The following is a 12,502-nucleotide window of genomic DNA, read 5'->3' on the forward strand; positions in this document are numbered from 1 at the left end:
AATTGAAGCTTCATCAGGCAGTATTGAATGTTTCCATCAATCAAATGGCTATTTAAATGTGTTCCAACTTCATTAACCAGAATTCATAATATGTGATATCAGTTGTAAATGTAGCTGCTGCAAGATTGAGTGCTTGTTATTTCTATTTTAGTATCTACCATTCATTCTTTAGTTCTTAGTAAATATAAGCCATCTTTAGAATAGTGTAACTAAATCAGATTGCAACATTCAAATATAAATAGTGTTTTAGCTAGTTATGACTTAAGTAAGGTTTAAATATGCTGCTATTAAGCATGGTCTATTAAAGTCTCAAAAAGTGTACAATTATTTTAAAGGGGGGAAAACAATATATTAAACTTGAATGACAATGCTTTGTATATTTACTTATGCATACATGGAACAAATGGCTGCATTTCAGAGTTAGTATTAGGTGTCTTCATTTGGAACAATGACATGCTAGCTAGTTTTATGTTAGCATGCTAGCTAGTTCAATGTTGTTGGCATGTCATTCTGTAATTTAAAAAGGTATGCTGTGAATATAATGACATGTAATGTAAGAGTTTGCCAATATTCTGATCAAATGCGAAATCAAACTTTGACCATATTTCTTTACTTTGTATACTCCTTAATCCAAGCAGGTCGAGTTTTAGCCATTAGCCAGTTTACGTTAGCTTTGTCAGCTACTTCAGTTAGCTATGCAGCACTTGGTAGTAACTGAGTGAACATATTTTGGATGCCACTCCACCACTATGAGCAATATCATTACCACCATTGCAAAACTCTCTGCTATACATCATGTGCTATCAGTGTTGGGCAAGTTACTTCCAAAATGTAATATATTACATATTACTTATTACTCTCTTTTGAAAGTAATAAGTTACATTACAAAATTACTGTCTCTGAAATGTAATGAGTTACACTACTTTAGTTACTTTTCTAGTTACTTTCACCAAAATAACCGCAAAAGAATGGCTAGGTATTTTAAATGCTAAAATGTAGTTTAGTGCAGCTCATTATACATCCAGTGAAGGGCAATGTGGTATAGCAGCAAAACAACTGTGTAGGCCCTTAAGGCTACTAACAACTTGTATTACACGGCTTAGTTGAATACTCGATTCTGATTGTAAATTCTTAACATGTGACACGTTGTTAATAGAGTAGTACAGACCACTGTCAAGGACTATAACGAAGGTTGCTAAGGAGGATCAAGAAAGAGAAAGGAAAAGAGGTTAAAAGACGGAGCGCTGGACGTCAGATAAATCACCAGAAGAAGGCAGACAGGAAGTAAACACTAACAGGACACGGAATGGGCTCTGTATTTTGTTTAGTATATGGCCGTGTGCAGGCCCGGCTCCAGAACAACATGACTCCGGGTGCATCTGAGATCACAGGGGGCGCAGCAGTAGCAGGTTTACATGAGCAATAGTGGCCGGCAACAGCAATGAGAAATAGCATTGATGGTCCCCAATGAACAGACTATGGCATTTGTTATGTTTTGAAACCAAGCAACTGAGAACATTTCAAGTGAGTTAAAAGTGCAATCCTGAAATATCTCATACAGTCCAAAGTGGACTGTGGCAAAGAAAAGCACAAAAGCTTCAAAACTGTACTGATAAAACAAATGAGAAAATTTTGTAAATCAAGGCAAATATTATTTGAACCAGCTCATGGTTTGAAATGGCAAACATTGAAAAGCAAAAGTATTATTAAAACCATGTAGCCTACTAAACATCACCTTGGTCCCATCATATACTCTGGGAAGAGAATATTTACTGTGCTTGAAAACTGGTATCACATCATCATGTGAGGTTGACTTTGTGACCTGGAGATCATTTCAGCTGCAACATTAGCTCGGTGAGAAGCTTGGGATATGAGATCTTTGTAGCCATTCGTGGTGAAGGCATCTGTGCTATTGTATGCATTATTTTTTACCCAACATTTCTACAGGCATGGCACTATTTTCACATATTCTAGCCCTTGTCTATTTGTATACCACGAGCTGCAAAATGACCACCTAACCCCACTGTACAGGCGGGTACTTGTTTAGATATACCTAGGCAGGCTCTGTTTCGCCGTGGTATCCTGGCTGGCACCCGCGGGCCGCAGAGGGGCGGCGGTGTTTCGGGCGATGAAGACTGCTGCTCCGGGGTTGAGGGCGGCGAGTCAGGCGGGAGTAAGCTAGTGTCCACAACGGAGGGTAACGTGATGTCCCCATCTGACCCGTTGCTACTGTCTGCAGCAGATGCAGTGTTGCTGGCGTTTAGTGATGGTTGCTTTAACAATTTTCGTATAAATGATTATCCACAGATGTGTGTCACTGCTGTGGAAGCACTTTGGAAATGATGCACGCGCAGCGGAGCAGGTCACGCGCACCTGACACAATTTGTTGTTAGTATTTTTCGCTCCGTTCTCTTTTTTGAATAGATCCCGGCACGAAGCCTGAAGGGTAAACACCTGGTTTACTAATCTACTCGCACGTATGTCTGGTGTCGGAATGTCTCGCTATGTTAGTACATTGTTAAAAAACAAAACACCATTTAATTTCGGGTTAACATGTGTTGTAACTGCGTTACTGAGCATTGTAACGGGTAATATATTACCCACATTTCATTAGTAATGTGTTACATTACTTCGTTACAGCAAAAAGTAATATATTACTGTAACTACGTTACTTTTGTAACGCGTTACACCCAACACTGTGTGCTATATAATAATAAAAATAATGTGCTATACTAACATGTGCAATTACGAATCTGTAAGTAGGCCTACATTCTTGTGTACTGTTACAATACCGCTCATCACTGTAAACATTTTTACATTCATTACTTGTTCCATCTTTGTTTCGAGTAGTTTGTTGTTCAATTTAATATGCTAATTATGTTGATGGTACCTTTTGTAAATCTGGCAAAAATAATTTGCTTTGGGATAAATAAAGTCTTATTTTATACAATCAATCTCTATGTAAAAACTACATTTTGTGGTGTTTATTTAGTTTTCCGCTATATAGGTTATAACTAAGTAGCAAATAATAGCTGAGATATAAAATATCTGAATTACCAAAATGGTCTCCTTCGTTACTTCCCAATCATGATGTATGCTATAATAACAACATTTTGAGTAATGCAGCTGCACCAATCCAACATCCTTTTATTTGGTAAAAGGGTAACTTACCTGTGTAGAAGAAGTCTCAAAAATCACAAAGGTAAATTAATTAATAATCTTATTTTTGGAATCTACACATCCTGCCACTACCTCAGCTTGGAGGGCTTACATTTCATTTTTAAATGTAGGTTGTTAAAGTTATCATCACTTCTATCAATGTTAATAGCCTAAATATACTGCAGATTGAGGTCAAATGTGAATAGACCAGGCAGTTATTAACTTTTGACAGGCCTTAGGTGATATGAGACTTCTTCATCAGCCAATTATAGAAAGATCAGTGAAGAATAAGGAAGCACCACCACCACTGAGGATTGAGAAAAACATTAATAAACCGCAAAGAAAAAAGGCATATTGAAAGTAACCTGCTGTGTCTTCAGATAGAAGCAAATATACAGCCTGTTCGCACTGCAAGCAAGATGATCATTTCCTAAGGAGCCTAGCAACCAGTTTGGAATTAAATGATGAGCAATAGCTTTTACCTTAAAAGTGCAGAGTATGGGGAGCTATTAAAACACTCAAACCCTTTGTGCTCTATAAACTCCAAATATCTCAAAAGATGTTTGGAAGCAGCTGCATTGGTTTTCTGTTTTCATTAATTAACTAGGGGTTTGTTTGCAAGCTTTGTTTACTCGTTACTGTAGAGAAATTCAATATAACATCTTTAATAGGCCAATGTGTATGGAAATAAAATGGATGATTTGATTGCCAATAAACATGGGACTCTCTTGCTTGCAGTGTGTACAAACAGACACCCATCCACCCTTATTTGTGCTGCTCCACCATAGAAGATACCAGAAGCCGTGCTGATTATCCACCATCCGGGCAGAAGAGGCGATAAGAGCGGCCTCTGGGGTTTCGGCGTCTCACCTATAGGTGGAGGAGGTGGTGGTGGTGGTGGGGGGCCGAGCCCGGCCATGGGAGGAGCGGGAGGAGGAAGAGGAGGAGGAGGAGGGGGTGGTGGGGGTGGGGCCCCCGGAGGAGCGAACATTGGCGGTACTGAAAGGAGTATTTACATTAGTAACCATTTAACTTGTAAATTGGTCGTGGAGCCGCACACTCTTGGAAACACTTATTTTGTGGAGTGTTTCCATGGCAACGAGCTTGCAGGGAGAGCAGTGGATGGTTCTGTTCAGGCAGCAGGAGGCTGGCGCTGAGGTACTGAAGCTGCATTAAACTAAAATATTTCTTTTCAGCTCAAATCTTTTGTAAAAGTCCAATGAGTTGTATCTAAGAAGTGTGTATGGTGTAAAGCAGTACTGTGTGTGGTGTTATGTGAGCCTTACTGTCCCACTGTAACGCAGCAGGCCTAAAGCAGCGTGGCCTATTTACACTGAAGGATAGAGAATCAGCTGTGCTTAGAACACAATGGGCCTGCATAATCCCTGTCTGGTAAACATAGGCTTTGTGTAGCGTGGATTTACTATGTGCAAATACATGTTACATTTAAACCTCCTCAATTAATGCTTAATATTGGCATATAATACATGTTATATTTAAATATATGAACTCTTTCCTGATGTTTGCTGCTCCAAATTTCCAAAAATGTTATCATTTATTTGGTGAAAAAACTCTTTAATAAGGTCATTTTTATTGCAAATTCACAGATATGCACTTAGGACTTAAAGGCATGTAGTGTGTTATTTAGCAGTTACTCAGTCTACTGTTTCTAATGGGGGCATGAAAGTAAGTCTCTCTGACAAATATGCACATTGTATAAACAACTGTTTTCTCATATTCACCCTTTTAACGTTAAATATTGTTCGTTTTTTCATTTCAGAACACATATTGCAAACAACTATTTTCTTTGGGAATATAAAAAGCAGATATTTGCTTTTTTTTAATACTCAAAAGTGTTATTTCTTCCTGTATTTGGAGCATGGGAAAGGGTTATACCACTCTTAGGTGGGTTAGCAGCACAGGGCGGGGCAGGATTTATTAGCGGTTTAAAAAAAGGCCTGAAGCTGGTTAAATACAATCCTTCCCTCATTTAATATCAGCAAGGGGAAAAGGCTGGCTGGCCTCTGGCAACTGTCACTGCATGATGTGCTGCTAGCAAAGAGCTCACCTGGTCCAGAGTTGGGGATGGAGGGTGTAGGCACGGCGATGGGAATGCCAATACCGCTGCTGCCGCTGTTCTCCCTGCTGCTGCTACCCCCGCTGCTTCCACTGTGGAAGAGAGAAGAGGAAGAGGACACGGTTATATTCAGGGCAACATGCTCACACTGCACAGCAGGTAACACTGCAGATATATGGACTATATCATTTACAATTATCAGACTGTAAAACTGAATATGTTTCTCCCAACTGTCTTCTTAGTACTGAGCTGCAGATTGACACACCCCGCTGAGCAACACATGAGTCACTCTGGTGAGGTAGGAATCATACTAACAGAGTAAAATGGAGTATAATATAGCATTAATATTGATAGTTTCTTATTTTCTATCTCACTGCAGATCCTCTGATTGCCCCAAAAGTCTTACACACACTTACATTAACAGCGATTATTATATGCACTGTGTATTTTGTCCATAAACAAAATGTGGCATGTATTTGGCAGCCCACATTAGAATGGGTTTGAATATCAGGCTACATTTAAAATAACCACTTCTACATGAGATGAGCTTTTTGCCAAATCCATTCACACGCTAAAGCATTAGTGAATGGACTCAAAGCAACCAAGACACAATAGCAAAACCACTTTATGAGAACATATGGATTTAAGGCGCAATATGTAGTCACAGATGATAATATAGCCAGGCAGGATTATCAATGGATTATGGGTGATTCTATTAATACCAAACATTTGACGTGAATATGTGTTTCACATATTTATTGTGCAAGAACATGCTAATTTTTGTGAATTTGTCTTGTTCTTGTTTGACAGGTGTTAACCTATATATTCCTGTATTTGAAATGAGTTTCAACATCTGTTATCAGGATCCCACAACCATAAATCATATACATTGTTATGGTAATTAAAGGTGGGGTAGGTAGTTTTGGAGAAACCAGCTCCAGTGCGCTAGAATTTGAAAATACATAGCTGGAAGAAATCTGCCACTTCCTTACAGAGCCCCTCCTCCAACACACACGAACGCACACATGACCAATGAGGGCACGAGATAAGTTTGTGCACAGATGAAAATGTGTTTATGGATTCTTTGTCAAAGCACTAAAGATATTCATTGCTATCGGGATGTTAAGAGCATTCCATGGAATATAACAAAAAGTGTATCTCGAGCCGGTTTCTCAAACTTATCTACCACACCTTTAATATAATTCAATTATTTATCATAAAATCCTTCTTGATTAAATCATTGCAAACTGTACATTTGTAGACTTTCTTGGACAAAAACAAACAAAAAAGTATTAACGAGGTGTCAGTTTCGGCTCTGGGAACTTGTGATGGGGAATTTATGACTGTATTATTGACTTAATCTATAAAAAGAAAGATACATTAATCATCATGTGAAGTCAATATCATGACATGAGACATTTTGGTTATCATATTATTCTGATTAATAAATCTTTGCTGATCTGAAAAGCTAGTGTTTTTTTCTCACGTATTTCACAGTTCCGGTTAAGAGGCATAATAAACAATTACATTTGAACTTTGCTACCATAACCAGAAAATTAATAATTGATTACTAGTAATTCTATTATTTTGTAAACACAGCACCCCCCACTCCACCCCTGGGATATAGGGCATGTGAATTCAGCATGTATGTCAGCTGTGCCGCGGCCTGTATAAGCGCTGTTCACCCTGTGTTTGACCCAAAGGCGCTGAGATCAATGATGAAACCCCCCCCCCCCCTCTCTCTCACTCTCTCTCTGGCCTTGATCCACAGCTCCCCACCTCTCCCTTTCCCCCCCTCTTTCATCCCTGCTTTTCAACTGATCCTTCTCCCCACCTCTCACCCCTTACCATCCCTCGACCTGTTCCTCTCATCCTCTCCTCGCCTGTAAAGTGATTCCCCTCACCCACGTCTCCTCTGATTCCTTCCATCTCTTTGCACCCGCTTCCACGTCACCTCCCCCCACATCTCTTCTTTATCCCCTTTTCCCATCATGCCCCTCTCTCCCCTTTCCTCTCTGATCCACATCAGTCAGGCCCTGGGGCTCTGTAGGCACGACCAGCAGGGGTTTCCCCTCTGAAGGTTGTTGGTGGTAGTGGGAGTCTTCTGGGATAAAGGCTAAACAATATAATGTCATTCCTCTTTTGAAGTGAACGTAGTACTTTACTCCCCCCATCTGATTCTTTTGGATTCATCCATTCTCCTTCACTAACCCATTTATATTTCCCCCGGCTTTTGTCTTTGTTTCAGAAACGTTTGAGAAAGCACTCAGCTCCATCTCTCCACCTTCCCGTCTCATTCAGCCACCACTCAACATAGTGAGCTATTTAGAAATCACCTAACTCACAGAGAAGGCTTTACAAAGTTCTAGCTCACTCGCTCACAGGTTACCAAGTGTCCTCGAGCCAGTGAGGAAAAAGACACAGTTCACAGTATAAGGAACAAAAAGTTAAAAAAAAAGTGAATTTTGAAGTGATATGACTAGACATTAGCGGAAAGACAAGACAAGCATAATCTAACGAGAGAAACAATTGAAATCTCTTTGATAAGAAAAGTGAAGATTGTTATCAAGGTTTCAAATAACCTGAAGCACATAAAGAGCAGAATGAGGGTTTCTGTAATCTGCCATAATAATCTTACGATGAGAAATCAGATCAGTTACTGTATGCCAAATTCAGACCTAACTGCAACATATTTTGAAAAGGACCATCTGGGGCGAAATGTTCAGCTATCTTGTAAAAAAAAAAAAAAAAAGAAGTTCTGAGCTTGTGGATGGGTTATGAGATGCTTCACAATTGAAGTTAAACGGATACAAATTGATCATTATAACATGAAATAACATATTCATGTTTACGGGTTTAATGATTTGGCGAGGTTACACAGAGTGTGCAAAATACAGTCCTTTCAGTCGTCAAATCATGTGTATGACCCTAAAAAAAAAGCCACATTTTAAGTATTTTGGAGTCTCAAAAGGAACTTATTTTGAGACTGCAAAATGAAATGAACAAAGGTATTCAGCAGAGAAACAGGCAGCAGGTATATCCTGCTGGTGCAAAATAACACAGCATAAATATAGGGTTTGTACTGTATTTAACATGTACAGTCCTCTCTTTCCGTGGTGTATTTTAAGTGCACCAATTAAGTATTTCAAAATCATAAACCAGTCGCTGTGGCAGAAGTCATCATTATTTTGAGATAAGAAAAGTACTTTAAGAGTCATTGAGCAAGCAAAATACACTTAAAAAAAAAAAAACTACTTCAAATACAGCATGGTTATGTGTTCCAAATATCTTTTTAACTTGCTCTAAAATCTCACATCATATAGAATGTTTAAGTGTGTGTTTACGAGTATTGTGTTGAAGTATTGTGAAGGGTACCTTTTTTGGGGTATATGCATTTACCAGAGGGATAGATGTAGAGATGTTGAACAAAATGCAACGAAGCAACATGACAAGAAAATGGAGATAAATTGTATATTTACGGCATTCTTTAATCATTTATTGCATTTCGACATATACTATACCCATCGAGTCAAACGCCATCTTAAATGCATTCTGTTTAGTTTGTATAGTTGAAGTAGGAATCCTAGTAACACATGTTATTACCATGACCGACTGTAATAAGCATGTTTTCTCCAAATGATACCTGCATAAGCCGGTGTAATCTTTTCCACAGGAAGATATTAGATGATAACAGCAGGAACACACCGATGTTGAATTTAGGTCTCAGCTGAGGATGGCAGAGCGCTGAATAAGCAAAGCTGACTTTAAGCCTGTGTAATCAAATAGTGATGCAGCAACAATGTTATCTGAAGCAGGGCATTGGGGGGGCGGCACGACTCTGAGGACAGCATCTGTTTGTCAAAGGGACATCAACACAAAGTAGAAGAACTACTTTTGTGCAAACAAACATGAGCAAGAAACAGAAGTTGAGGCGAGGGTAAGGAAAATATAATAGTTATGTAACATTCCCGAGTGTCACAGTCAGCATTAAAGGCTTTTTAGCTAATGAGGCTCACTCGTAACTCAAATTTGATGAACGGGGAGACTGCTGTATAACAAGAGCCATGTTCAAGGGTTTCCATGCTGCAGTTGACTTAGGGTTTTTTTAAACGGCACTTTGTATCAGAGGCTTTTACAGATATTAATATCAATGTGATTCAGGCAGCGGTGAGAAACCCTCGTCAGGCAAATGCTGGATTTAGTGTAGCGGAGAGGAGGAAGAGGTGCGCAAGTGCTCCAAACAGCTGATTTGAGCTGTGTGACATGGAGGGGAACTGTTTTTATTTTGAAGAGATGCTTTTATACACATAAGCGTTCATTTCAGAGGGATAGCTGGAACACTAATACCACTCACACCTATGCATATAAAGTCACACACAGTTCCTGTCTTACTTGCGGTTAAAAGCTAAGCGAAGTTGATTACCATTTCAGAGTGTTTTCTTCATAAAGTTAGTTGATCTAGAACAGTGGTTCTCAACTGGTCAGGCCTCGGGACCCACTTTTTCCTTTATCAATAAATCGCGACCCGAAATTTTTAACCACTCAAATCTATTCAACAAAAAATCGTGCTGTAATATATACGCTTTGCAGCATACAATATTAATTAAAGTGAAGTACAGTGCAAATATCCCTTATATCTCTTCACAGAACTAAAGTATGCTTTTAAAAAAGGGTTAATGAGATGATGGAATCAAAGATGAACTGTATAACATAAAAAGTCACACATGCTGAAAACCCAACCCCAGCAGGGGGGGTCTGGGGGGATTCTCCCCCAGGAGATTTTTAGAAATACTAACATATAAACTACGCATTCTGGTACACTCTGAGAAGAAAATAAATACATCTATTACTACCCGACATATTAATAATAATTTATGCCATTGTTTGTTTTTCACTCTCCTCACAGAGAGAAGAGCAAAGAGGAGATAGTCTGTGTGAATTACTTTAAATTGTGGGTTAGGGTAGATAGCCCCCATTGTTCTGTGACCTGTCAGTCATCAAACCGGGGGTTATATTTCATTACGTGTTCATCTGTATCTGAAGTTGTACCCATGGATGTATAAAGAATAGTTCTACCGCAAAGTTATTCTCCGTGGGGACTTCCGGCAACAATCTTTATTCTGATTGGCCAGAAGACTCGAAAAAACATCAGCAAAGATGTTTTATTGAGAAGATGATCACTACGTGACAGAAGTTTTCAAAACCGTTTATGGTCTCCGGCACTTCCAGTCCAACGCCGGCTGCATGCACAGCGTTAGAAAATCGGGCCTTCAAAATAAAAGTTTGACTTTATAAAAAAAATAAGGAAAAAAAAAGATTTTCACTCGAAGGGGTCCGCGACCCACTTTTGGGTCGTGACCCACCAGTTGAGAACCACTGATCTAGAATGTCCCACCCACATACTCCACCCAGAATTCCAGCTGCTACCTTCTGGTAGAAGATTCAGGGTGCATAAGCACTCATTCCTACCTATGTCCATTAAGCTTCTTAACATTCACATGTAATGAAATGTACTTTTTAATTGTTGACCATGAGGGTTGCGCAATAGGTCGTCATTGTCAGTATGTGCGTCTGTGTATTGTGTTTGTTTAAACGGTGTATGAGTGATGATATGTGTATGTATTTTAATGTTTACTATGTTTGTATATGTACATGTATGCAGAACTGCAGGATGGAGAAGTATATCGTATCGTATCTCAAAATTCATCATCAGCAGGTGGCAACAGTATCTGGCTGCCAATTAGCCTGCGGTTATGAGGCAAAGACTAACTCTATAATACGTGCAACTTGTTATTGAAATACTGTATACTGTCAATGTATTTATCTCCATTGCAATTTCACTACCACTCCTCCTGTCTGCTTTGTATTTGCTTAACTTCTTGCTTATTCAAATAAACCTGACTTGACCTTAAGTAGTGTGTGCGTGCGTGCGTGTGTGTGTGTTGATCTAGTACTGTAGCTAACCCCTAATCTATACTAAATGTTGCGCAAAGTGCACAGAAAGTGTCTAGAAATGTCTCTGCTTCTTTATTAGATTCATGCAATTAAATATTGTAATTATCGATTCATTTATAGATTTCTTTTTTATTCAATCAATTCACTTTTTAGTCTGTAGAATGTTTGAAAATAAAAGGACATCGAAGCTCACACAGCCCATGATGGCACCTTATAATCATCAATGGTATAAACATTTATTTTGTTGTGGCTCTAATTTTCATACGCTTTGTTAGTGACTGTCAAAGTGTTTTTTTGTTTTTATCATGCTGACTTTTGCATGTGTATTTTGGACTTTAAATACTTTTCAACTATATAGCCTGTGGACCAGGGGTGTCAAACAAAATGTCATCGCGGGACACATTAAGCATTATGGTTGCACTCAAAGGGCCGGTTGTAACTTTAAGACTATATAAATGTACATATATATAAAATAATGTATTAAATTACATTATTGCGTCTGCATTGGATTATTATAGGGTACATTTCATAATTAACTACATCTGAAAGCAGAAGTCTAAGGCAAATAATTGCAAGCCTCTTCAGTGTGCATGTCACAAAATGAGATGCATTGTGGGACATGTAGTTTATTTTCAACGCGATTCTGTAAAGTGGCATGTAACCGTATAATAAACGTATTATATTCTTTGCAAGCTCTTGCGGGCCACATAAAATGAAGCCGACCCTGCTGTAGACAGACTGTGTGTCTCTGTGTGTTATCTACCTGTGTGTGCGCTGCCTCTGGTTGAGTGATGCCGTGCGTCCGGGGCTCTGCTGGCCCTGCTGGTTGTTCAGTCGGGCGGGGCTGGTCATGTAGTCGTTGGGCACTGTGGGAGGCTTCACCGGCTCCAGGGTCTTGTAGGATGTGTTGCGTCTGCAAGCGGGCAAAGATGGAAAGACATATAATGAATCAAGGACAGGAATGATCATATTTCAATCTGCTATCAGAACTGCAAGGCCGTGTTCAGTAGACTGTAGTCCATCCTATCAGTTTACCCAGCTGGATGCAGCGAGCTAAATGTGAGGCACAGTTTACCCTGGGAAATTAATATCTGATTACTGCCGCTGTGCATCAGACGATGACATGCTTCATCAGGCCTGACACTGACACATAGTTCCAAGACTGCCTTTTGAACCTTTTCTCTGGCTTCACTCACTTGAATTTTGTCATTTCAAATGTTTTTCCAAGCCAAAACCACATCACGACCACATGATGTTAGCTCAGTGTGGGCGGTCTTCTTTAAATGTTATTCTTCACCAAACATTCATTCA

The 12,502-nt window shown here is 39.3% G+C and overlaps 1 protein-coding gene across 11 annotated transcripts in view; it reads right to left on the minus strand.

Moving 5' to 3' along the window:
* The window catches only part of abi1a (abl-interactor 1a), a 55,364-nt gene that overhangs the window by 7,354 nt on the left and 35,508 nt on the right, over positions 1-12,502 (minus strand). For 7 of the 11 annotated variants that reach the window (XM_034108428.2, XM_034108422.2, XM_034108429.2 and 4 more), the window contains 2 exons: positions 11,955-12,104; positions 5,228-5,328 (listed from right to left, as the gene is read on the minus strand). In XM_034108428.2, the coding sequence (XP_033964319.1) occupies positions 5,228-5,328; positions 11,955-12,104 (251 nt within the window). Of the gene's footprint in view, positions 1-4,029; positions 4,159-5,227; positions 5,329-11,954; positions 12,105-12,502 lie in introns of all 11 variants that reach the window. The other 4 variants (XM_034108421.2, XM_034108419.2, XM_034108420.2 and 1 more) reach the window with 1 other exon arrangement.

This window comes from Pseudochaenichthys georgianus, chromosome 20, assembly GCF_902827115.2.
Source record: "Pseudochaenichthys georgianus chromosome 20, fPseGeo1.2, whole genome shotgun sequence".
NCBI classification, from domain to species: Eukaryota; Metazoa; Chordata; class Actinopteri; order Perciformes; family Channichthyidae; genus Pseudochaenichthys; species Pseudochaenichthys georgianus.